General features: G+C 40.7%; 2 protein-coding genes across 10 annotated transcripts in view; one reads left to right on the top strand and one right to left on the bottom strand.

Moving 5' to 3' along the window:
- The first annotated feature begins 8200 nt into the window (after window positions 1-8200).
- LOC120758294 (cytochrome c oxidase subunit 6C) lies at window positions 8201-13582 on the top strand. Of its 2 annotated transcripts, none has more exons than XM_040076395.2 (4): window positions 8201-8283; window positions 8888-9014; window positions 10549-10670; window positions 13457-13582. In XM_040076395.2, exons 2-3 carry the CDS (start codon window positions 8901-8903, stop codon window positions 10666-10668), a joined length of 234 nt encoding a protein of 77 aa, XP_039932329.1. In that variant the 5' UTR covers window positions 8201-8283; window positions 8888-8900; the 3' UTR covers window positions 10669-10670; window positions 13457-13582. The 2 variants fall into 2 exon arrangements, with proteins under 2 accessions (XP_039932329.1, XP_039932336.1); XM_040076402.2 differs by lacking the exon at window positions 8201-8283 and adding an exon at window positions 8527-8664.
- A 2842-nt stretch (window positions 13583-16424) lies between these two features.
- The window catches only part of VPS13B (vacuolar protein sorting 13 homolog B), a 428881-nt gene continuing 418594 nt past the window's right edge, over window positions 16425-26711 (bottom strand). For all 8 annotated transcript variants that reach the window (XM_040076409.1, XM_040076406.1, XM_040076434.1 and 5 more), the window contains 3 exons: window positions 24958-25060; window positions 24042-24291; window positions 16425-18423 (listed from right to left, as the gene is read on the bottom strand). In XM_040076409.1, the coding sequence (XP_039932343.1) occupies window positions 18178-18423; window positions 24042-24291; window positions 24958-25060 (599 nt within the window). In that variant the 3' untranslated portion in view covers window positions 16425-18177. The remainder of the gene's footprint in view (window positions 18424-24041; window positions 24292-24957; window positions 25061-26711) is intronic.

Consider the following 26711-nt stretch of genomic DNA (forward strand, 5'->3'; position numbering starts at 1 on the left):
CCTCTGTGTTATTTTTTTGAAAGGAAAGTCTGTTTCATTACAATGTTGCATCCGTACTCACTTGTATTTGAGAAACAGAGACATTACACTTGCTTTGAGGAATATGACTCCTTCCAGAGGTCTGCATGGCTGCTGAAAAGAGGAACAAATGCATTTTTTGGGAGTTCTTTTTCTTCTAGAAAGCATATGCAAGAAAGAAATTAACTTTTGCTGTGTTTTTTCTCCCAAATGAGGAAGTAATTAACAGCATGTGTTGGGCTATTCACTAAAGACTACAATAAATTATTTACTATTTTCAAGCTAATGAAGGGAATGCTTGATCTAAAAAAGGAGTGTGTATGATTATGTTCATTTTCCAGTTATGACTTTCCAGTTGAAGATCATCTTAACTCCTGGCTGCCTGATCCTGTAATTTGCTGAATGTATTGAAACTCGTTCTCTTAATTCATGTCTCCAGAGATGCTCAGCACCTGGCAATAGTAGGCCTTCAGAAAGCTGTCCAAACAACAAAAACAGTGATTTTTTTGTTTGTTTGTTTGTTTTGTTTTGTTTTGTTTTTAGATTTTTGAGTGAAACACCAGAAAAGCACAGCTTTGTCACTGGAGTTCCACATGAAAGTATATTAAAAAAATAAACCAAAACAAAATCAAAACACAGAAATACATAGGCTTAGTTGGGTTTGCCAAAGTAACGTAGTACTAATCAAAGACTGTATTCCAAGACAACAGTTAAGCATTGGAAACAAACTGCCCAGAGAGCTTTTGGTATCCTTATTGTCATCAGAGGGGCTCTAAAAACAGATAAGGTATGCATATCTGGCAGGAATGACTCAGAATGTTCAGACCCATACTGGGCCAGGGGAATGAGTAGATGAACCCTTGAGGCAGTTGTTCTCTGAATCCATATTCAGGTTGTTCTGAAGGCAAAAGCTTAGCCTCTGCTATGGAATCTTACGAGAGTCAAGGGCCGTGACACTTCATTTGCTCTGCACCCGAAACTCCCACTGAAGCCAATTATTCAATCTAATTTAACAAAGACCACAGCTTCTCTGGCTGTGCAATTGTTGGTAACCATCAACAAACTGATTCATCTACGATTGGGCCAAATGTTACAAAATCTGTTTCTGAGTTCTTGTTTGTACCTCCATCATAAGATTACACCAAAATTAAAGCATGCAGTACTTGAACTAACTTCAAAGGCTGAGCTTGCACTTCTAGCTAGTTGAGCCTTTTTATTGGTTCATGTTTTCCATTTGGCTTCAACATCCTGTTCCTTACTGATGCCCTTCTAGAGTTTCATTTACAAATATTATGTCCCTGGTTAGTGAGCCATGCTAATTAATACAGTGGTGGGGGCTATGGATTATAGTAATCTCATGCCTCCTGCTTGGAAAAACACTGCAGTTTTTCCAGACGTTTACATGTAATGCTGTATTGAACATGGCCAAATTTGTTTCAGGAAAATGTATCCTGAACTCATTTAACCAAAATATATATAAGGTTGCTTATACTGTTATCTATTGCCAGTTTTGTTAATCATTAAGCTCAGAAGTTCCAATGCAGTAGAAAACTGAGACCCATAATTTCCTAATTAGATTATTTCAAACAAAACAGTAAAGTTAAAACAGACTGGTTTAAGTACAGATTTTTAAAAGTTTATGCCAATAACAAGTTAAAAAAACATGAACAGATGATTTGACTACTTTCTAGAAGCCTCACACGTCTGGCTGTGCCTCACCTTTCAAACCTGTGATGATAATCTGAGAGAGATTTTAGCTTCTATGGGGATTTTGTAGTCAGAAACTCCCTGACTCTGGGGACTTTAAATGTTCCCAAGGTTATGATTATAAAGAACATCTATTATATTTGCAATACCATCAAATATCAAATAGAAATTATGAAGCTTTTGCAAAACATAGTAATCCTAAATTGGTAGATTCTTCCAATAACAAAATAAATGAAAGCAATGGCATTTCTTTAGGAATAATATTTGACTAGACCAGGTAATGTAATTGGAAACAATGAATAAATTTTCAATCTCACAATTAATTCACCAGATCATAAAGAGGTCAAGAAATACATAATCTCTGGGGTACTTTTTATTTTACTTTTGGATTTTAATTGTGTTCATGAACTCTGTTTTCATAAATAGACATGATTTGATTGATGTGACTGCACTATGATGATACAAGTCAGAACAAATGTGAGACACCCTTCACTCCTTCTAGACTCTAATTTCAGGCAAAGAAATGAAAATTTGCCAACATCTCATAACACTTACCACGTCATCACCTCAGTGTAAATTAAAACAGACTAAAATGAGGTGTTCAGAAATCTGAGTAAAAAGTCTAAAAATTGCCACAGGAACCAACTGCAAAGTGATTTTTATAACCTGGGACAATCTTTTTCTGTCAGAATGAGCTCTGTATTGTACGAGGCAAATTGAATAAACAGCAAAATATCCCTAGGTTAAATCCTACTGCTGCAAATTTTTAGATGTCGCCCTTGCAAGGTGCTGGCCCCAACCTGAGCAAGGCCCCTTTTCCTCTCTGTGCAGCTCGCTCCTCCAAGAGGAGCATGCTGAGCCAAGAGCTGCCCAAGCAAGTTCCTTGACCCTAACTAAGGGAGGTGCAAATGTAATGCCTTGTGGAGAGTGAGGCTCATCTTCTATTTGAAGGAGACTTTTCCACTTCACAGCCACTGTTTTATACCCACAGGGAAGTTGGTCTGCCATTTTCTATGAGAATTAATTCCTTGAGCAAAATTATAGCTGTGTCAACAGCAGCGGTTGGCCACCTCCTGCTTTCCTGGAGGTCTGATGTTCACTGGTCACATCTGGGAAAAATAGAAGCTAACAAAGGGTCTGGCCTAACCTCTGGTAATGTATGAAGAACACTCCTTGTTTCAATGGCTTTGGACTACTGAAGGGTTCCCACGTGAATCTTCTGCTCAGACTTAGAGTAACACATCCATAATCGAGGAGGGGAGCACTGGCAAATGTACCAGGGGCATGTAGGGACTCACCAGGATTGCTGGGCACATCATGCAAGCCATATAATAATTTCTCTATGATAGATAATGTTTGCAGCTAGAAAATTTTGCCTTGTACGAAACTAAACCATGCCACAGCACATGAACCAAAGTGTGCTTTGAACAGGAGTGTGAAAACTTGGTCTTTTGTTCTCATGTTGTGGTCCCTGCTTTCATTTTTTAAGGGAGTAACTCCTCTCCTGTGCTGTTCTCACCATGGACACTTTCTGGAGCTGAACACAGACTAGGAATGCTTGTGGCCTACGTCGGGGGGGGGGGGTTGTCACTTGCTGAGATGGGCCTGTAGAGACTGAATTACACATAACAATTTTATGTGTTGAGTGGTTAAATTTTAGATTGGAGTACTTGTCTGTAAAGGTGGTTCAGTATGTTCCTGGAAAAACAAGGATGAGGAATGAGAAAACTTTCTCAGGGTAAGGCACCTCTACTCAAATACAGAGGAGTAAGGGAACAGCATAAAAATGTTTCTTTGATGACTTTATTTCCATTGCAGACAAGCTACATAACATTTAAAACCACAAAAGACAGAAGAATCTTGGCATAGTTTAAAAGGCTTTGAGGAAGGAACAGGGACTGGAAGGAGGTGTTTCTTGTGGGTGTGGCTTTGGGTTTTTTCCTAAGAAATCAGATGATAATGTAGAACATAGTGGCAATGAATAACAAAATTACACTTGCCTAAGTTAAACTTTTAGGTAAGAATGACACATACAAAGTTCTACTTGTTTAAAAGCCCGATCAAACTAACCAAGGGTCTCCTGGTGCTAAAATAAACAGTGCATTTGTTTCAGACAGATCCCCCAAACCTGAGGACTTCAGAGGGGGAACAATTAATGCAGAACCAAAATTCAGAAAACAAGGTATCACACAAATGTTAAAGTCACAGCTCAGAAGCCTGGTGTGTTTTCTGGTTCTTGGGCCTGAATACACATATTAGCCACGTCTTGACTGCAAGTTGGGAACTTGGGAAATTCCTCTTTTTTTAACACTGTAACTCATGATGGTACCAAACACAGGATCATTTGCATAATTCACTATTTCATGTGTATTCAATATACCAAAATCTATCTCTTTACAAGTGGAATAGAACTTAAGAAATCACTTTTTAAAAAAATTCTTCTATTTCAGAAACTTGCATAAAATCAACAAAGGCTTGTGAAATCCCTGTCTGCTCCATTTATTGTGATTGGAAGTTTTCTTTTTTTCTCCTTTGTTTATGCGGCTCTTTTGGAAGTACAAAGATATTTTTCTTCCCCCTACTAATTTTTACTTTTTCCGTTTAGGAATCATTGATTCATCCTCATTTTTTTGTACAGCTGCCATTCCAATTCTGTTAAAAAAACTTGTGCCACCATATCTTTGTTCCACAGTTGATGCAGACGCAGCTGTGGCAAGAAGGTATTTGATCAGTTAATTTCTGGCACAAAAAGGGGAGGACGAGCCCAAATGTATCCATTTTCATATGTGACCCATAGCATTGTTTACCTTCTGTTTCTTTTGTGATAGGTTGATTTTACATTAAACTCTTTGAGACTGCATCTGGCTCAGGGGATTACTGATGTCCCATGTGGTCTTTTTCCAGTAGATTTTTGGTTCTAATTTGATCCAAATTATGATTATCTAAGGACTTTTCGTGGCATATGCAAAATCACTTGATTGTCAGAGTCCTGTTCCTATTTGGCGTCAGTCCACACCACAGAAAGTACAGTCCTGAGTATCACAGCTGGTAATCTTCATGGAAAAGACAAGGATTCACTGACAAATTTTCTCTCACTAAAGTCACAAGTAAATTTTACTTTCAATTCCAGTGGAGCACAAGCAAGAAATTATTTAGCATTAATGCCTTCCTTCGCTCTTCAAAAGATGATCCCTTTCAAGGACACAATGGAGAAGTGTAAACTCTTGCTGGCTCTACAGTATTTTGGAGAGGAAAAAAAAAAAAAAAAAAGACTGAAGATTCTACTTTGATAGCTGTGACACCTTTTAGTAAACAATCCTAACATTTGTGTCCCAAAGACAGCTGGAGTAGGTGTCAGAATCCCCAGGGAGAGGGTGGACTGGGAAGGAAACAACTGTTGTTGTCTCTGTATACGCCTTCTTGTTTTCAGAAGGTTTATTTACTTTCCTGCATTTGGATGCACAGGGTCCACTTAGGTCCAAACCACACTTAGCTCTATAATCCATTCAGAGACTGGTGTGACAGGAAGCCACTCTGTGCACTGACCTAAGGGAGCTGTTTGTCTCTGCTCTCCTTCAGTGGCTCTTGCTGTAATGTATTCTCCATCCTTTTTCTACCTCTTATTTGCGTAGTCCAGAACTGCCCTTCACACAGAACAATAAGGAGTTGGCTGAATATGCCACAGTAATGACATCAAAGGATGATAACAATTAGCACTTCATTTAGCATCTTAACTATAACACAAAGATGCCTAGCCAGAAGTATCTCAGGCACATGGGGAAACTGGCCACAAGAAAAGAATTTAATGACCTGGCCAGCCATGAAGGAAGCTATTGAAAACAGCAATCAAGATTTTTTTTATTTACAGACTTAGTTCCATCATATTCCATCCTAGTTCCAGACATATTCTGTCTGCACAAGACTGATGTTTACAGGAAAATTACTCATATCTTATCTATGATAACAGTAGCCCTGAAACCTGCCATACTTTTATTCCAATTACATTTGTATTGTCTTTTTCAAGAGGGCAAGCTCAGTAAAGAATTTCTTTATTATATCTAATCTAAACTGCCATCTTTCAGTTTAAAGCCGTTACCCCATCCTGTCACTATATGTCTCATGTAAAAACTCCCTCTCCAGATTTCTTGTAAACTTAACCCCCTTTAGGCACTCTAAGGTTGCTCTGAGGTCTTCTTGGACTCTTCTCTTCTCTAGGCTGAACAACCCCAACTTCTCTCCTAAGGAGACAAGGAGGTGTTCCAGCCCTCTAATCATCTTTGTGGGCCCCCTCTGGGCTCACTCCAACAGGTCCATGTCTTTCTTGTGCTGAGGCTCCAGAGCTGGATGCAGTGCTCCAGAGCTGGACACAGCACTGCAGGTGGGGTCTCACCAGAGCAGAATAGAAGGGCAAAATCATCTCCCTCCACCCGCTGGCCATTCTGCTTTTGATGCAGCCCAGGATGTGGTTGGTTTTCTAGGCTGTCAGCACACGTTGCTGCCTCATGGGGAGCTTCTTGTCCATCAACACCTGCACGTGTCTGTATTTGTGTTTGGGATTGCCTCAGCCCAGGAGCAGGATCTGGCACTTGGCCTTGCTGAACTTCAAGAGGTTTTCACAGCCTCACCTCTCAGGCCTATCCAGGTCCCTCTGGATGTCATCCCCTTCCTCCAGTGTGCTGACAACTCCACACAGCTTGGAATGGACTGTGCTGAGGGTGCACTTGATCCCACCATCCATGCCACCAACAAAGACATTAAACAATGCTGGTCCCAAGACCCACTCCTGAGGAACACCACTCATCAGTGGTCTATACTGGAACGTTGAGCTCTTGACCACAACTCTTTGAGCACAATCATCCAGCCAATTCCTTAGTTCCTGATTCGCCAAGTGGTTCATCCATCAAATCCATACCTCTCTAGTTTAGAGACATGGATGTCATGCAGGACTGTGTCAAATGCTTTGCACAAGTCCAAGTAGATTACATCAGTTGCTCATCCCTCATCCACCAATGCTGTGACCCTGTTATAGGAGGCCACCAAATTTGTCAGGCACGATTTGCCCTTGGTGATATATCTTGCCATTCTTTCTGCATGACATCAATAACATTTGGGGTTTTTGTGTTAATCCACATGGGAAAAAATTCTTAGACACACATTCTTCATTTTGGTCTCAACTATTGTAACGAACTTTTCTTCAGTTTGAGAGAATATTGTCCAAATTGCATCTATTCAAACTGCTGTTGCAAAGAACATTCTTCCAGCTTGTAGCCACAGCTGTATGATTTCTCTCTGAAATTTTCTAGTGACACTTATTTCTTCTTAATTCCATCATAGGAAAAGCAACCCCTCTTCAGTTTTAAACATCCATCTCTCTCATTTGATCCGCTGGCTTAGGCAGGGGAGCAAAAGGCTTGAATGAATACCTCACTGCACAGGAGGGACTTGTTTTTTCAAGCCAGGAATTTATAGCACTCAGTGCAAATCCCACAGAGACTCCCCAGGAATACAAACAACAATTCTACATGCAGGTGGTGATTATGTGGAAATCAGGGTCAAAACACATGTTCCTCATTTCCAAGAAAGGTACAAAAACTGTATAAGGGACATCTAGAAAGGATTACAAATGGCTTCCATTTCCTTCTAGGCTTGGCCAATAATTCCTGGTAAACTCTCCATATAAAGGCCTGAGTCCCTTGGCCCAGCAGTGTCACCCAGGCATCCTTCAAGTGGGTAACTCCATGGCTCTTAACAGAATCACAAAATGGTTTGGGTTGGAAGAGACCTTAAAGACAGAAGAAGGGACCTTACCATGAGCCAGCATGTGCCCAGGTGGCCGAGAAGACAAGTGGCATGCTGGCCTGCATCAGAAATGGTGTGGCCAGCAGGACCAGCGCAGTGATGGTCCCTCTGTACTTGGCATTGGTGAGGCCACACGTGGAGTGCTGTGTCCAGCTCTGAGCCCCTCAGTTCGGGAAGGACATTCGGGAGCTGTGAAGGGTCCGGAGCACAGGTGCTGCGAGGAGCAGCTGACGGAGCTGGCGGTGTTTAGCCCGGAGCGATGGAGGCTCGGTGCGACCTTATCGCTCTCTACAACTCCCTGAAGGAGGCTGTAGCCAGCTGGGGGTCGGGCTCTTCTCTTAGGAAACAAGTGACAGGACAAGAAGATATCACCTCAAGCTGTGCCGGGGATAGCTAGGGTTGGACATTAGGAGGAGTTTCTTCACAGCACAGATGATTAAACAAACATTGGAATGCGCTGCCTAGGGAGGTGGTGTTGTCGTCGTCCCTGGGGCTGTTTAAGGAAAGACTGCACTTGGCACTCAGTGCCAGGGTCTGTTTGACGCGGTGCTCTTCGGTCCCAGGCTGGATTCGATGATCTCAGGGTCCTTTTCCAGCCTAACCGATTCTGTGGTTCGGTCCCACACGCGCGGGGCGCCGCGCTCGGCCGGGTTTGACCCGCGCCGCCCGCCGTACGCCGCCTGCCCCCGCGCATGCGGAGTAGCGGGGCCGCAGCGGGAGCGCGGCAGGCGGCGCGGAAGGACCTTGGTGGGAGCTGAGGTGAGGCCACTCTCCTCTCCCGCCGCGGCTCCCGCCGTTCCCTCTTTCTCCCCTCCTTCCCTCTAACTTCCATTGTCATCCCCATCCCTAGGGACGCCGGCCGTCGCTCCCTGCTCGGCCGCGGCCCCGCGACAGCTCCGTGACCTCTGCGCGTCCCTGAGGGTGGCGGAGCCGGGCCCGGCGACGACGGCTGCAGCGCGGGGCTGGGGCGCCCTGGGTGCGGGGAACGGCGCGGGGCTGGTCCCAGCCTATCCGCGGTGCTGCGTAGAATGTCTCCTGACGTAAACTCCAGGACAACAGGCCTGGGAGGGAAGACCCTGCGAGGAGCGCAGGATTTAGTGTGAAGAACGAAGGCTAGCCTTGATTCCACAAATCCTGGGTGTAAGAAGTGCAGGAATTTAAACTGGAATCGTGTCATAACTACGTTGTCCTTGAATTTTGTCCCTTAAATATTCTCAATGGCAGGTCAAACACACAGGACCACTGCTGCTTATATCGTGAAGACGATTATTGCACAGTACAAAAAGAATGATCTTTCTATAGTACAGAAAATGATTTTAAGTAGACCTGATCTCACAATTCTCTTATTTCTTTTTTCTTTCAGGAAATCAGTCACCATGCCGGCTGCACTGTTGCCAAAGCCACAGATGCGTGGCCTGTTGGCCAGGCGGATGAAGTTTCACCTCCTCGGGGCGTTTTTGGTGTCTATGGGATCCGCATCTATGTACAAGGTGGGCTCTGTAGTCATTCAGTTATTAACCGGGTTCATTGAGATATTTAAAGAATTCATAATATTTTTCTGTTGAGATTGGGTTGAGCTGTTCATCAGAAAGGTTTAGTAATGTATTTTTGTTGAGCATGTTTCCAAAGCACAAATAAATCTTCCTAATCTTCATTTGAAGAAAGGGTATGAATAATCTGATGTTTCATTTTGTGTGTTCAAGATTACGCAATTTGTGACAACTTGACCTTGAGTCTCCTAGTCCCAAAATGCTCTTGACCATTCACAGTTGATTCACATTAACTCTAGATAGTTTGTATTTTGGTCTCCCACGGTTTCTGAGACATGGGACAGTTGTCCAAGTCTTAATTTATCTCTTGACTGATTTCAGGAAACTTGCTCTTAGGCAATTTGGAAAACTCATCCTTGACACTGAAGAGATCAGTGTGGGAAAACCTAATGTGATCTTTCTGTCCTTGCTTTGGAGGTATCATGTGGAAATGGAGCATTATGTTTCCAGAAAAACACCCTTACAGATTTGGCTTCTGATAAAGATGTTTTTGAGTGCTCTTATTAAATAATTTTTGGCTCTCCTACACAAAGCAAACAACACAGTGGGAATTCTTGTGGAAGAACTGGATCTTGGTTTTCCCATTGAACTTGTGTGTATACTGTTGGCAGCATGAGTGCATCAGGAAGTTGAGAAATGAGGTTAATTTCAGGTTTTTCACAACTTCTCACAAATGTCTATCAGAAACAATAAGCTCACACATACTTAGCACATCTGTTGAGAGGTAGACAAACTAATTTGTGGTCAGACTTAGAATATAATTTTTTAATAGTCTCTGGGTTAGTACCTTGTCATCTCCACGTTAATACCCTGGTAAGGTGGCTGACCAGATTTAGAACAGGTAACATGGATCTCAGCAGCAATTTCCTTTGTTCCATGTAAGATGCTGTTGTACAAACTCACCTCAGAATTTTTTTCACATTTTTGGAAGCTTTTTGGGTATATCCCTGTGCTTCAGGTGAATGGGTGTCCAAGGAATGAGGATTGTGTCTTTGTGTTGGTGAGCTGTAAGGGTGGCTCAGCAGTCTTGTAGAATTTTACCAGATGTAATAGACTTAGAGTGTAGCTCAAATGTAGTCCTTAGTGTACAATGCCATTTTATCCAGTTAAGAGTTTTGCAGCTGCCCACAGGTCCAAAACTTGCCATAATGACATGTTTTATCTATAAAACTATTAGCAGAGAGAGTGTTGGACACTCGAATATTAATACAGATGGAGTGGTTTTGGATCTTGAAAGTGTGATGTAACCTTGTAACAGACTTTATTTTTAAGGTTTTACTGCAGACATTTGTTCTCCTGACCAATGATCAGGTAGCCTGTCCTGTGGGTTTTAACAGGAGCAAAGGAATGTTTAATAATTTGAGCTAAAGGCCTTTTATATGAATATCCACTGGTAGAAATTATGGAACTAACAGAAGAAAACACCTGTTCATAAAGCTTTGCAAACTTTAATTATCTGCGTGTTACTTTCCAGTTTGGAGTTGCTGAGCCCAGGAAACGAGCTTATGCAGAGTTCTATAAAAAGTATGATCCTGTGAAGGACTTTGAAGCCATGAAGGCAGCTGGTGTGCTTGAGTCTGCACCACCCAAGTGATGGTAAGCTGCATCTGCAGGTGGTGAACTGCACTGCATTGGAACAGGAGTAAGATGATTTCAGTGAGATGTGCTTCTGCTTGGAGGGCAGGGGGATCTTTTTTTTCAAATTGAAAGGGTTTTCCAGAGAGAAAGGATACAAATTGCACTCAAGAGACCTCTGGTAATAAAAATATGAAGAATCATGAGAACAGGGAAGTAAAGGCAAGATAGGAGCTCCTGAATACCTTTTGGGTAATTTGTTTAACTGGTGTGGTACAGGAGACAGAGTGGTGATGCCAGGCCTTTGCCCTCCTCACATAACCAAGGAGAGGAGACAAAGCTCTAATGTTAAATGCCAAGACTTGCCTGATTCCACAGTTATGTTGATGCTGTCACATCTTGAACAGCTTAACTTGGGGCTGCCTGTGTCTTCTGCTTACATACTTGTGGTGATACAGTGAGCGAGAAAATGGAGAGGCTGATTCTCTCTCATAGCTTGCATCTTAATGTAAGGAACAGACAGCTTCTGCAGATCATTTTGTGTTTTGAAGTTGGTGAGAGAGAGGGGAGATGACTGGTCATGAGGGGAAATATATCTATATATACACACATATATATTAAAAAGTCACAGTGGCATACAGCTCTGTGTAGTAATAATCACATTTTTGCCGTATTGTATGAAGCTGGAATAGAACTTTGTTCACAATACTCTTTTTTTAGCACTTGACACTGCCTTTTCTAGGAAAACAACCCAGTTTTGTTCTCCCTTGCTAGTAACACCAGGAAAAAATTCTTGATTTCAACTGTGTTGTAGTTATTAATAACTACACTCACTAAGCTGCACAAGCTGATGTGACAACTCAATAAAGAGCTCCTCTCCCTTTCTGGGTGCAAATTTTTTACATTGAGTTCTCTGCTTCTCCTAAAATGACTTCAGACTAATCTAGAATGATAGTTTTTCATTCTTTTGGAATGTTTTCATATTGTGATCATTACGTGATAATCTGTGGCTTTAATTATCATGGCCAGCTGGATTTTCTCAGCTTGTTTGCATGAAGAAGCAAGATTGAATAAAAGATTTATACTTAACACTATGAATACCAAATTCTGTTCTATGACAATCTGCAACTATCTGGTTTCTGCTTAACACAATTATGTAAAAAACCTCAGAGCTCCATCTCTTCTAAAAATTTAGAAAAAAAAGGTAAAAAAACCTTGTGCCAATCCCAGATTTTGGTAATGTTTTGGGTTTTTTTTAATTTTGTGAGAGTGGGATTCTGCTGTTCTTTAGCTGTGACTGCGATAAAGATAAATAATGAAATTACAAATTTACCTGGTTTAAATCTTTGTAATCCTGTCTCTGGTTCGGTCCTTTGGCTAATATACAGTCACTTTTAAACTTCTTCAGACACTGGAATTGCATTCTTTAGTCAGGTGGCCTTCATCAGTGTATTCTGAAGGGCCATCTGGTGGTAAAATCATTTGAAACAAACACTGTCAACAAGGATGCATGTTGAATATTTAATTCAAATCATGAGCAGGATTTATTTCAGTACAAATAGAATTCCACTCTCAGCCTGTGTTCCCGTTGGCAGCTTAAAAAAAAAATTGCACATTGTGTGCACCTGTTAAAATTAAATGTTTCCTAAACACTTTTTCCATTTCTTAATTGTACTGGCTGAAAAGAAAATGTGGAAGACAAATCATCTTTTGTGATTTTGTTTGAATTGCTGATGCTTCTTATTCCTTAGACTGTTTATATAAGAACAGATACTTTTTCACTCCTTCATAGTAGAGTAAAAAGAGGTTGTTTTTTGTTGTGCCTGCACACGAATATGAAAGTAGAAGAAGGGGAAAACAATGCAAGTGTTTCAAATGATCTGTAAAGGCTGTTAAAAAATGACAAGTACTCAGAACAGATGGAAGACATTTTCGCTTGCCTCAGAAGTTTAAATCTTAGCAATTTTGAATTTTAAGCCTTTTTTTTTTTGCATAGTTACCTAAAAGATACATTAATCATGCACACTCTACATCTCCGAGTTCACTGGAGTGTGTGCTGGATGTGGCAGTAAGTCCAGAGGCTTAACCTGAGTGAGCACTCAGTGGAAGCAGTGCTTAGCCCCGGTAGCGAGGGCGGGTCGGGTGGGAGTTCCTTAGTCGTGGTGGTGGCACGGCGCTCTGCGCCCGGTCTGTTCTGCTGGGCACCGAGGCGCCTCGCGGTGCGTTCACACTGCCTGGTGTGGACTCTGCTGGTGACACTGACAATGGAAAGTAAGTGCAGGTATAAACGTGAGGAGTATCTGGCATCTGCTCTGTGCTCAGCAGTGGAATAAAGGGGGAAGCTCAGAGTTTGGTGCTAACCGCTTTCATGACTCTTGTCATGGAGCACAGCTGGTCTTGGATTGTGTTCAGTATAATGGGGAGAAGCAATTTGAATTTGATTTTCTTCCTTCCTTGGTAGGCTGCCTGCATCACTTGTTTCCTCTCTGGCTCCTATCTGAAAGCTGCATTCCTTTCTCCTGCAGGCCCTCAGCAAGACTGATTCAGTTACCAGTGCAGCATATAGAGAATCTGATGTGCTGTGCAGTGTTGTTCCAGCTCTTGATTTGTTCCATGTTTCACTTCTGTTTGCCACATGAAGGGTGTGTGAAGCTTCAAGCATAAGGGAAATAACGGGGAATTCCTCTAGACTAAACTACCACATAAACATTTCTCTCTGCTGCTTTGCATTCATACATACTAATATATTTATTTAGAGCATGAAGTTTGTCCATCATAACTTAATGGGCTTTTTTTTTGTCTTGCAGATTCCCTTTCGTTCAAGGAGACTTGATGACTGAACCTTATTTGTTCACTGAAGTGTGAAGTGCAATGCACTTCAGTGTATGGCACGCTCTAATGCAACTCAATAAATAAAATACATATGTCAGTGACATTTAGTTGTCTTCATTAATGTAGAAATACTTAAAGGCTCAGGTGCTGGATGGAAAGAGTGGTGCAAAGTCTTCAGAACTTGCCTGAGATGACTAAATCTATCTTTCCTCCAGGAATTATTTGCATCTCTGTTTTGGCCAAATTCCACGTTTGATAGCACAGTTTATCCCTAAGCAGTGACAGCTAGTTTGTCCCAGCTGCTTATGGGAATGTGCCAGAGGACAGATATTGCAGGAAGGGAGAGGATGGATTTCTGCAGGGCTCTGTGTTACCTCTGGCTTCACAAGGTGAGCTGACCTTGAGCAGAAAGAATTTGGCTAGAAATTCTGGAAATACACCAGCCAACCTTTTTGTCTTTTTCTGTCATCACTGTATTGCCTTCCTTAGATCAGCAAACTGTTACAGCAAGACTTAGAGACTCTGCAAATGCCCATTCTTACACGTGGCATATTAGTTACTCTAATTGGAAAATGACTCCAAACTGCAGACATGTTCCCATATAAGTGATGTACAAGAGGAAAGGGGGTACAGGCAGACAAAGTATATATTATGGTAATAAAAATCTTGGCATGCTGCTTTTAGACATGTATCATCTTTTTACTACCTAGAAGTAGTCAGCTGAGCATAGTTTGGATCTCTCCTGCATTCTGTGCAGTCCGAGACGTGGTGCTCTGTCTTGGGCCATGAAAACCTGTCAGTGAGAACAGGTTTTGTCATTTCCTGTTGCCCAGGAAGAAGAAGGTACAAGGACTGCAGCTTTTGTTTGCTGAATATGGGTACTTAGGAGAGCAGGCAAAAGCTGACTGCACAAAAGGAGGGAAGTCTTTGTATGAAGCCGCATGACAAATTAGGCCATCTGTGTTGTATTTGAAGGTCTTTGGTTCAAATCCTGTTTGGAGTAACTCTTATTATTTTACATGGATCATTAACTACTTAACACTTAATAGGTATCCTTGAACAACATTTGGACTAATGAAAGCACATAAACAATGTCTGTGATCCAGATCATTTTATAGAGCAACATGGGATTTTCTTTAAACTTCCCATGCAGACAGTGCTTCCTTTAAGCAAAGAAAGAATTTGACATTAGTGATGCAGAGGAAACCATCTAGTAATCAAAATACCCCAGCTCCTATAAATGTAAACCAGAGCTTAACAATAGCAAATGATACCCATTTATCTTCCCAATGTACAGTATAAACAGTGTATGCCATTAAGTACTGACTAACATTTTTTCAGGCTTGTCTGCAGGTTTAAATAACCAGGGGTCTTCAGTCTTACTGACAGCTTCAGAGGCAAAGAAACTTGCTACTGCCAGGTGTGCAGGCTAATAGACATGACTTCCCTTGTTGGTCTAGGCCCTGTATTCTTCACAGTTGCTGTGAACTAATTTACTGTTAAATTCTTAGTTTCTTCTAAATTGTTGTAGCAGGCAGCAGTTTGCATTCCTTCAGCTACCAGCTCATGTGGCTTAAAGAAATGAGAGTTTTGTGACTGAAGGCAATTTTTGACAGACACAGCAAGCTCAGGGATGTGTCTGGCTGAATGTGTTCTAACTTCTGTGGCTGTGCTTTGAGAGTCTGCAGGCTGTAACTGTTGCTTTCTGGATGCAGTCTGCTTTCACACTGGATGCACGGCAAGTATTTCCCTTAAGCAGGCAATGGCAACCAACCCACAGCTTGCTTTCCTCTGGAGAAGAAACGGAGTGCACCTAACCTGTTTTTTTCTGAAATCAGCAGCAACCCACTGGTTTTCCTTCTTTATTTTTTTTTTTTTCTTTCTTTTCTAATTTTTTTCCTTTCCCAGCAAGAGTTCAGCTAATTCTATCATACAAAGAACTGGAGTAGGACATAACATAGTACAAAACCTGTGAGTTAGACCCTAATCAGTTGCTAGTTACAGGGTCTGACATTCTGTTTCTAGGAGATGCAGAGCTGAAAAACATGCTTGGCTGCTCTTGGAGACTATCCCAAGTGTCTGAAGGTTTTTGCTATATTTATGTATGAAATGATATATAAAAAGGAATTATTTGACCTGAACTGCTTTGGGAAGGGTCTTGCCTTTCTGTGCCTCCAAATTTTTTGGCTAGCTTACTTTATTCTCAAGTGTTTGAGGAGTGATTGATTGTTCTGGAAGCAAACTAAAAAGACAGATTTGAAGTTGTGAGCTCTCCAGGTCTAAAGAGCATTATGAGAGTAGGCATGTTTTAAGAGTACACATTGCACTGCTTTAGCAGCTAAGTACAGGCAGCTGCTCTTTGGACAACTTTGTTTTCATAGTTCACACAGCTCATATGCAGGAGAGGTTGATTTATGTGCCGTCCCCACTCGTTTCCATACATGTGGTCAGAAGGGGAAGAAAGAACCTGCATAATGCAGTAAAGATGCAGCTCAATTCACTGAAGAAAAGTGTAATTTAAGCAAGTGTTTATTCCAGGAGAATGTAATTCAGGAAAAACACAAATGTATTTTATAACAATGGCTGAAATCTACAAACTTAGAAGTGAAACTGCTGTTCCTCATTTTTTACAGGTGTGTTTGCATCCCCTTGGCTTGTCTGTGTACTCCATAAATAAGGATCAGATTAGTCTAATTGAAATGGTGACTACAATGCTGTTTTGATTCAGTTAGTCACAAAAGCATAAAACTTTTCAGCACACGTTTTTGGCAAGCTAGTCACCAGTTTTTACTTCCAAAGTATTGTCATGATCTATTGCATTTTCTGGTACACTACAAAGTTCAGTGACCAGCTGGGATCTAATGGGGCCCTCATGAAGCTTGTACATCAGTCTCGTCATTGTCCTGCACCTTGAAATGGAATGAATAAACAGCTCACAAGAACAAATATTACAGGAATAGCTTTATTATCTTTAAACAATTTAATTATATTACAATTTATCCATCAATATGCAAAATTAGAAATATTAAACGACTTCCATAAAATATTCAGGAATGAAGCACATGTTTACATACATATACATTTTTAAACAGTGTTATTTAAACAATGACTAAGTTATTAAATCATTGTATGAAATGTTGATAATGGATGGGCTTATTTCACAGTCAGAAAAGGACAATGCAGACCCCAGCCTCCTTTATTCTCAGTAGATGAGAGACACAGCTTTTAGAAATACCTTTTAACAAAACAGAACTCAAGAGAAAAACATTGCAGTTACTACATTCTTATTTACTGTGCATTTGGTCATATCAAGTATGCATAGACGTTATTATCTATAAAGCATATGCTCCAAATGGTGATCAGATTTTATTCCAGTTTTTGACTCAAATTCCAGCCATGTTCAGGAATCTCCAGACAAAATTCATTTTGGTAAGCATATAGAAAAGGACAGAAAAATTAACATGCATAGTTGGAAACCAAGTAAGCTTTTGGTTTTAAAATGAAACTGCTGTAGCCAGATTTGGTTTATAAAGTCATCTAACTCTGCCCAGAGACTGATTTCTTGTCTACTAGAATAAATACAGGTGTTTAACATATATTTGTAAGTGCATTGTGATGGCATCATTAACTAATAATGTAATTGGTGGCTGTGGGTCTATAGTTTTCAGTCTTAAAAAGTCTCACTTTGCTTAGTACATATTCGAAAGGTCATGTTCCTAAATATCCCTGTTTTTATCAGTTCGAAGATGATAAGCATAAAATAAATTAGGGCTGAAGGGAGCACACACAATGTAGTGGTGGCAGATCAGATGTAAGCAAGACCCCACAAGCTGTACTTAGCACCTGCACATCTGGGTTACACTGAGCTTGAAGACTTTAAGGAGACGGCTCTGTTTCTTAAATTTTTGAACTGCATGTTACTGGCTTCCAGCTAATGAACAGACAATGCACAGTCATACATACATTGAAAGTACTTCTGAAAATTTGATGGTGGATAAAATAAAGTTTCTGTATACAGACAGTTTTAAAAATAAAGTCATGTTGTAGTTCATGTTTTGTTCTCCAAACCACACAAAGGCACTAGTTTACATTATGGACTAATGTCCTGCAAAACTTCAGTCAAATAAAGGAAGCTATTTTAAGGTTAAAGTGGTGCTAAAACCCAGCTGTCACTAGTAACTTAAAACAGCCACACTGGGTTTTTCAGATTTAGTGGGGGAAAATGTTTTGCCTCAGGACGCACATGTTGGGAGAGTGTGGGGGTGGGGGGAAATGCTCGGCCTTGAGCAAGTTTTTACAGCTGAGTTATAAACCTGCTTTATAACAGAAACTGGCAGACCCTAAAATATGATATAGAGGTATTGATACACATTTCTGTGGGTGGTAAAAACCTCCATATGCACATAATTTTCCTTATTCTCTAATTTTTGGTTATCGAAAAGAAAAAGGATTTTGATTAAGCTGTAGTCCAAGGCTGTTCCTTCTCACTTTATTCGTTTGCCAGAACTCTTTCCTTCCAGCACTAGTATTTTGGCGAGGGAGCAGGAATGCTGCCGAGATTAGAAAAGCTACTGGGCTTTGTTATCAATTTCTACCTCCTCAAAAATGATATGCATCTCTACTTGATGTAGGTTACTGCAGAGAAGGCATCACTTTCAAGCTGGTATGGTGTTACTACACAAACCAGAAATAACTATTAATTAAATCCTTTCCTCAAGGCTTTATTTTTCACCATGGTGAATTTGCTAATGAATACTTGGGCGAAATTTGGATCAACTACATAGTGATATGTTTTTGTTATAGTCAGGGGTTGTTCAGTAGCCACGGTTTGCGGGGCTGACGCGGTGGCGGTGCTGGGAGCCAGGTGATAAGATGTCTTTGTGATGTACTCCACGAGGCGGTTGTACTGCTGTTCTGACAGTCTCTCTCTGGCTCCCTCGGCCTGAAATCAGATAAGATACAATAGTTATTGAGTATTGACAGTAACTGAACTGAGTAGCAAAGACAATAACTTCCACATTTCTCTGATAAAAATCTTCCTGCCTGAAATCTTACAATAGTTCAAAGGATTTTTTAAATCATGAATGTTCTCCCATAGTTGAGTCCTTCATGAATTAATCCTCTCCTCTGCTGTTTTGGACTTCTGAGAAGCTCTAACTGACAGAGAAAATTTAAGCAGTATCTTTTGAGAATTGGTCAAGAGTGAAACTTTACAACAGATAACTCCTCGTATACAGCAAAGGCATTGAAACCCCTTTTAGAAAAATGTCAGTAGCTCTTAGCAAGGCTTATCATACAGAAATTCTATTTAACTAAAATATTTTAGTCTTTAACTTACTTAATTTAAAATGAAGACTAGGGGCTATCTTCCAGGTGAATGTTCTATGCCAGGATATATGCATCTGCTTCTGGCAACAAAACCCCCATTCACACAAGGACGTTTTTCTAAACAAAAGGATTTTACTAAAGATGGTTTGGGCATTTTGTGACTGGAGAAGACATTAATGGCTCTGTGTTTTGCAGGCTGAAATAGGTAGAGTTTGCTTAAGGTCCTAGCAAGAGTAATGCAAGCAACCTATCCTTGTAGGAAAAAAATACAGTAAATCAAACAGTGTCATCTATCATATGGTTCAAACCAGACTGTTATCCAGAACTATGACCCAGAAAAGCTATGGGCAAACCTGGCTTTGGAAGATCAATCTGCTGTGCCCTTATTTTTGAAGAAGTTGAAGGTGACTATGACTAGCTCGAGGAGGGAAGGCAAACAAGCAGGCATCAATCTGGTTGGCATGGTTTCAATAAAACTATTTCAGAAGTCCCATCATGGATACTACAGTAGTAAGACAAGCTAAGTAATTCAGAATAGAGGTTAATTCCAAAATACGACAATGAAGAAAAAGGCAAAAGCCATAATAGGGCTCGGGTTTGATGCTTCCTTATTTTACACTTGGAGAACTGCTGATCAGTTTAATCTTTGTAGGATTTAACATTTGGACCTCATGCTGAGCATTTAAAGACTGCTATCTTCTACCTGTCTTCCAGGGAGTTTTACAGGTCTTGCTTGATAGAATATTTTCAAGCAGTGCCATTAGATTCAATTTAACATCCACAATCATTATATTGTCATGTCTCTGGACTGCAAGACTCATTTAAATACTCTGTTGCTTATTTGAAGAAAGAATTAATATGACTGATAGATAGTGACAGGTGTCACATTCGCATGAAAAAAGTCCCCTCTGATTTTTTTTACTATGCCTTTGGAGATGTATTTGCTGCTCAGTGAGTAGAAACACTCCTGTTTTCAATCATCATCACAAAATTGCTAAAGGAAGCAGGCTCATGAACAAGCTCAGAAGTTTAAGGTTGAAGCCTATGCCTAGAAACAGCGGAAATGATGAAATGGGCAGAGGAAAGGGTTGTTTCCATGAACGACCTTAAGGGAGGGGAAAATCGGAAGGCAGTCTGCTGCAGCAGACTCACAGCTAACAGGGGAGAACGGTGTCTGAACCACGTCTTCGGGCTGGTGGCTCAGTAAAAGCATCTCAGCAGTCAGACTGTTTCAGCGGTTGAAAGGAGAGAAGTATGCTGAAGTACCACCTATGTAAACTGGATTTTAAGTTATGGGGTAAATCTTGCATGTAGGTGGCTTCACACTTTTTCCTGATTTCTCCTAGGGAGGTAAGCCCAGGGACAGCTCGGTTCTGCCTCCACAGTGACCACAAGATCCTACTTACCAAAGGAGATGGGAATGGTGCTGGTATCCCACTCACCTACTTTTGTGAACCCATTCTTCATTCAGCCCCAGGCTATTTTCCACAGATACAGCATAATTATTCAGGAGGAAATATTAAGTATGGTTGGAGGGTTTTCCAAAGTAACTGAGACCCTGCTTGCTTTTAGATGACTTCATCTGTAACTAAGTGTCTGCTTCTGCAGCCAGTTTCAGTTTGGCTTATATTTTCAAGACAAGAAAATTTTGGAATTGATGTTATTCTACATTTTTTCCTAAATGGGACCTAAGATTGTCACTAAGTGCCCTCGCTTGCTGCTTTGAACATTTATCATGGTAATATCCAGATCACTCAAGGATTCAAAACTTGATCAAGGCTTGCTTAATGCATCTCCTAGAGGGATATTACAGATATCATGTCCCTTCATACTACAAGGCCATACTTTTGGGTCAAGAACTCCAGTATTTTTCTAAGATTCCTCCCATTATGGTTTATAATGCATAAGCCTTCAGCAATTCTAACTCCACAGCAGCTACGACACCCATGCTGTGCAGTCCAGGTGGGTGTAGCACTGATCTACTCTGTGCATACCGACTAAGGAGATCCAGCTCTTTAGGATTTTTTTTCCATTGCTTTGAGAAATCCAAAGATTGGCTTTCAGCTCCAAAGATGATAACACATAGGACTATCACACGCACATGCACACACACACACATCCAAAAAGAAAAAAAAAAAAAAATTTTTGGAATATCTGAAATTCCAGGGCCCTCCCTTCAATTTTTTGTTGTCTTCTTGATGTTATGAGCTATACCAAGAGCAGCTGGAAGAGCAGGCATTTTGAGTTTGACATCTGTCTGGAAACAAGCAGTGTCTCAATTACTTTGGAAGATAATCCAAATACAATTAATGCTTCCCTTTCAATAACAAACTTGTCAGTGCCAGAGTTTTTAAGAATCCATCCAGGCTATTCCTACCCAGATGGATTAAGTTATATATCGTGAAGGCAAACAAGGCATCAGGCAAACCTATTGCTGAAGGAGTCAAAATATGCTCTATAACATCTCTGGTGATTACAGCTGTAGAATAACTCATGTTTTGTTTCTTAACTGTTCCAAGAAGTTGAGGAGAGGGAATGAGAGAAACTGTTTTGGGCAGAGCTGAAACAAAACTTTTGGCAATTGTTTTTGTGAACAGTAACGCAAAAAAGTGGACTTTTATAGCCGTGAAATGAAATGTTTCAATTTGTTGTATTATTTCTAGCATCTTTGACTAAATTAATCAGAAAAATAGAGATAACTTACATTTGATAACATTAGCTCTGTTTTGCTAAACTCAAAATAACATTTTGGTTGACCTGACTGGGCATTTTCCAGCTAAAAATTGGGGCCATCTCTGCAAGTGTCATCGTGCACAGACATGCCTGCACTTCAGCTGAGGACGCTTTCAGTGTAACACAATGGTCCATTATTAACACTGAGGAGTTGTGCCTATTTAGGCATCTCTCTGCAGCTTAGAAGCTGCTCATCTGCAAGTGACAACTTGCTCCTCCTAAGGTTCCTTTTCCTGATCACATCTGAAGACTCCGTAGAAGCTCTTGTCAGGAAGCTGAAGGGAAACTCTGGCTCCCATCAGCACCAGTGCTGCATGTGACACCCAGACCACAGACTCAGCTACAGAAAGAAAATCACCAAGTATGAGATCTCCCAGTCCACTAAAAAACCAGTAAATATTAACTACAAAACACTCTAAGTAATTACTAAAACTGTATATGAAACTTTTTGGAATCTTTTATTGTGTAGCTGCCTTAACATAAAAAAATTCAAATTTTTTTGGTCTCTGTTTCTTTCAACTGCTCCTCCTCACAGCACATTTCTTTAAATTTTCACAAGAATTTCAGTGTCAGTGTCTTCATTCTGAAGGAATATTTTGCCAGGTCTGTTTTTGTACAGCATCACTCAACTTTTGCTGTCTTGCCATCACTGACTTGGCTCCACCTGGGACACAGGCACTTTTCCCAGCTTTTTCCATGCCCTACATTTTCACTGCATTCTCAAGAGCCTGTATCAGCAAAAGAGATGCTGTATTCAGGCTAGGGGCTCAAGGCTTACAGCTCCTAGAGCTGCATTGCTGCACCACTTGAGTAGGACTCCCATATTTCTATCCAGAACTTCCAGAAAAAATGATGTATTTGGTCCAGTACCTCCAAAGGAGAGCGTTACGAGCGCGCGTGTGTGGGAACGCTGGACTCTGCACACGCCATCCAGGCTGCTCTGTGCATTCAGGGGCCCCACTTGCCCATAAATCCTACACATTCCCAGCTGTAGCAGCTGTGGGGACTAGAATTAGGCTCCCTGTCCCTCGCCTTCCCTTCTCCCAGACAGGCAGACTCTCTGCACCCTTCATCAGCCGCTTGCAGCAACCTTTGGGCAAGCTGCCCTTCCCCGACAGCAGCAGCCTGCTCCTCACCCCTCGGAAAACCAGGTGCAAAGACAACACTCCAATCCAATTAAAAAAAGATCTGGGCTGGTGCTAAAGTTAGGGATAGGATAGGTTGAGTGCATCCAGTGAGATGGATGAGCAGAGAACAACTTTTCTTCTTCTCCCCTCCAGGACAGTAGCTCTGGACTGAGCAGGACAGTCTGGACTCTGATAGTCTGATGTGTGCCTCCACCAACCACTCAGCATTCAGGGACAAAAAAAGCTGAGCTTTGCCCACTTGCTTCACAATTTAAGTAATCCCTCATGTAGCTTTGTGGTGAGAGAAGGCAACTTCAGTCAACAGTTCTCTGTGAGACTGAGGTTAGTGGAAAGACAATAAACATAAACAGAGAATTCAGCACGAAAGAAGGCTTTCACAAAAATATTCAAGTGCTGTCACGACACAGATGAAATCCTTGCTGAAATCCACAGCAAAACTCTTCAGTGACTTCAGCAAAGTTAGGATTTGACTGAAGGTGCTCCTACTTTTTGTCACAGCTCATACTTCAGGGTTTTTATATGTTCTTTTCTTATATTTAAAACAGAAAATTCTGGTTTAGCAGTCTATAAACTACCTGGCACACTTATATAAAAACTGGGACACGCATGTTCATTTTTGAAATGCTCTCTCATATGATTCTACTTGAGAATTTAATACAATAAACATTGTTTCCCAAAAGAGTAAAAATGTAACATTCTTCTGCCATTAAAATAATTAATCCAAAACCCCTCAGTATTCAAATGGCTTAGACATCTTTAAACATGAATATGAAGGGCTTATGCTCTTACTGGCAAACACTTGGTGCATCCAATCTCAGAGGAGGACTAATCCAGTTTAAAGCTAGCATTTGCAGAAGAAGGAAGATCTAAGGAAGTAAATATAACCAAACAAGACCACTGTGCTAGAACAGAAAAGAGAGAAGCACGCTGAAAGGAGCATCAGCACTGCTGAACTGTTAATGGAATTCCCAGAATAAAAGGAACTGCTTTTGCTGGGACTTTGTAGGCACAGGGCGCAACGCTGACTTGCCAAACAACGAACATCTCGTGCATACGTAGCCATGAGAACCTTCTCAGAAAAGAGACTCAGACTTCCTCCACTTTTTCCCTCAGAAAATTTCTGTCATAGATATGGTATATCACAATCAAGAAGAGGATAGAAGGGAGGAGACACATTCCTTTCATCCAAAGGGCAACAGAGCCAACTATGAGGCACTGAGCTGAGCTGAGATCTCCTAGTTTGGCACTTCAGCCTCTGGCCTCCCAGCCCAAAGGTGAGTATTCCCCCTGCCAAAAGCACCAGCATCAGTGTAACTTTGTCTTTCAATGGAAAACATACTCAAGTCTTTACCTCCAAGTCAGAAGGCACTCTCTGTTGTTTTAGCTGCACCTTCAGCAGATCTTTTTGCTGATCATCTTCCAGACAATCGATTTCAGTCACAGGGAACGCCTGCTGCTGTGTGTCTTCACTGATGCTCACGACAAAGAGCACCTCTGAGGTGAGCAGCAGGCAGCCTTCATGCTGCTGGCCTGATCCACTCACAATCATGACATCTAAGGCCATATGAACCTCTGGCCTTCCCAGAGACTGCAGCATTTTCCTGCATTATCAGGTTAAAAAAAGAAAAAAAAAGACAAAAAAGAACTAGTCAATGTAGTGCATTGGATCCTCCAGGGCTTATTTTGATCACTGTGTTTTTACTTAAGCCTGTAGCTATCACCTACAGATATAAAATAAGCCAGGGAGTGTACTCCAAAACTTCAATTACAGAAAGATGTAAGATTTCAGATTTAAAGAATGAACGGGAAATTGTTACTTATCAAAACCCCTTAATCACTCACTGCAAAACTGGCCTAATATCTGTGCTAGGTTAGCCTATTTCCCATCCTATTTCTTTGATAATAGAAAAATTACCCTGAGAAGTGGCTTAGAAATGCAGTGCAGAAAATAAAGCTATCTTCACTAACAGCTGTTTCTGGAGATGTGCAGTATTTTTCTTGGGCTCAGTGCAATGATAAATAAGTAAGAACTCACTGAATACCATTAAATAAAGATCAGCTCTGTAGTTTAAAAGCTGGATGCAGATCAGCGGCCCATCATTTGCAGATTGGGTTTCTATGCACTACCTTTGTGTTTAATGCTCCTAAACAAACTGCCATAACTCAGCCTTTCCTAGGGAAGCCTTTCCTGTTAACTTGACCAGAGGCCAGAACCTATTAATAAACAATGTGGATGTAAAAATGAGCAATTGTCTAAATAATGTTACCAGACGTATTTGACGTGGCTGTTTGGAGCCTGCTCAACATGTTGATCATTTGGATGAGAGCGCTGCTTGGGAAGCTGAGAAAGTCCAGCTCCGTGCAAAATACCTGTGGTAAGAGAATTCAGGTTTTTAGTAGTTGTTTTCTACAATGCAGTTACGTGTTGCAGTGATGTCATCTGTTTAAAGCAGTTCATAAAATAGTGCAGATCCAAAATGATGTCACATGTCTGGAAGCTGTAGTCAAGATAATTCATTAAATATTACAATGAAAGGGTTGTGCACTTAACCCCCATGATCTTGCTTTAGCAAGAAACAAAAAAACCCACACTGTGTGTTCTATGAATCAGCTCTACACTTGGAATCAAGAGAAACATAACACTTCTGAGAGCCACCACTTCAGAGCAGGATCGGACACATCACTCAGGATTTATGTAGAAAAAATCAAGACCATTGTTAACGTTCTTGCTTAATATTAAAATACTTTCATATACGTGTCACAATTGGTACAAATTAGAAAGCAAGCTTGCCTAGATACTTCATTTAAACATTCAGTTACTTAATCCAGCTGTTAAACACAGATCCATGTACATTTATGAGATCTCCTGGGGCATCTGGTTTATTGTGAATTATTCTTAGTGCCAGCACAGAATGGAGACTACAAACAGCAGTTAAGCAGGTTTCTAAAGAGACTCTCCAAAGCTGAAGATGATACAGTATGTATGATTTCAGATGGCCTGTAAACATTCAAGGATGAGATATGGTCACCAGAAAGAATGAGTGGGTTGCAAAAAAAATTCACAGATTAAGTAGTTTTAAAAATTTTTACATGACAGACATGGAGGAGGTTATGCAGCAAGCACTAGTGTTATATGGTTTGGTGCAAAGTTACTCTCTTACAAATATACTTCCTTACAAATAAATGAAGAGATTTTCTTTTGTCTAAGCATCCAAAGGCATTTTTGCATAAGGGTGTCAATAATTTAGATTTCCTCTTACACAATGGATAATAATTTAAACAAAACATCAGCAATGAAAAAAACCCTTTAATTTTTAGCACACATGTTGATGGTAATACTTAAAACCAGCATCCCAGTTGTAACAGTTGGCTTACCGAGGTTCTCAGCATTATGTGAGTGAAAATGTTATTTACAGATGGAGACAGAAAGAACATGTGTTTATTTCTGTGTGGTCCTCCACCCCTTGGTCCCCCCCAAGAGGCACAGTCCCACTTCCAATCCAGTTGTGGGCAGGAGTTACTTGAACTCTTGTGTATTTTCCTCTCACACACTGTCAGCTATTATTGATATAGTTTTATGTTTTTTCCTGGCTAACTCTTTTTGTCGCATGGTCATGGAAAACATGATGTCCTATATACCATATCTGCGATGAAAAGTGTGCCTCTACTACTATGAGTTTCTTGATAAAGACAGCGGCAGAATTAATCTAGAAATAATAATGTCCTTGGCAGCAAGGCCAACACAGAGACAGCCGACAACAGAAAAAAACTTCTGATTTTGCTGAATGGGTTTTACACCTATGGGGTGTATTATTCAGGATACAGTTACTATTTATGCTCATACAAACAAGATAAAGTTGATTTAAAAGAATTGTAATAATTAGTTCATTATTTCTTTTACAAGATGGAATGAGCTGTGAATGTTGTGGGAAGCATCCTAAACTTAAGCTCTATGAGAATTAATCATGTTCTAATCAACACAGCACAAGCATAAACATTGTTAGTGATTAAAGGTTTAAAT

The sequence above is a fragment of the Hirundo rustica genome, chromosome 1 (genome assembly GCF_015227805.2).
Source record: "Hirundo rustica isolate bHirRus1 chromosome 1, bHirRus1.pri.v3, whole genome shotgun sequence".
Taxonomy (NCBI): Eukaryota; Metazoa; Chordata; class Aves; order Passeriformes; family Hirundinidae; genus Hirundo; species Hirundo rustica.

Excerpts from the sequence above, each read along its gene's own strand:
- LOC120758294 (XM_040076395.2), top strand. The coding sequence starts at position 8,901 with ATGCCGGCTGCACTGTTGCCAAAGCCACAGATGCGTGGCCTGTTGGCC. Across the intron at positions 9,015-10,548 it reads GATCCGCATCTATGTACAAG|TTTGGAGTTGCTGAGCCCAG; the intron begins GTGGGCTCTGTA and ends GTTACTTTCCAG.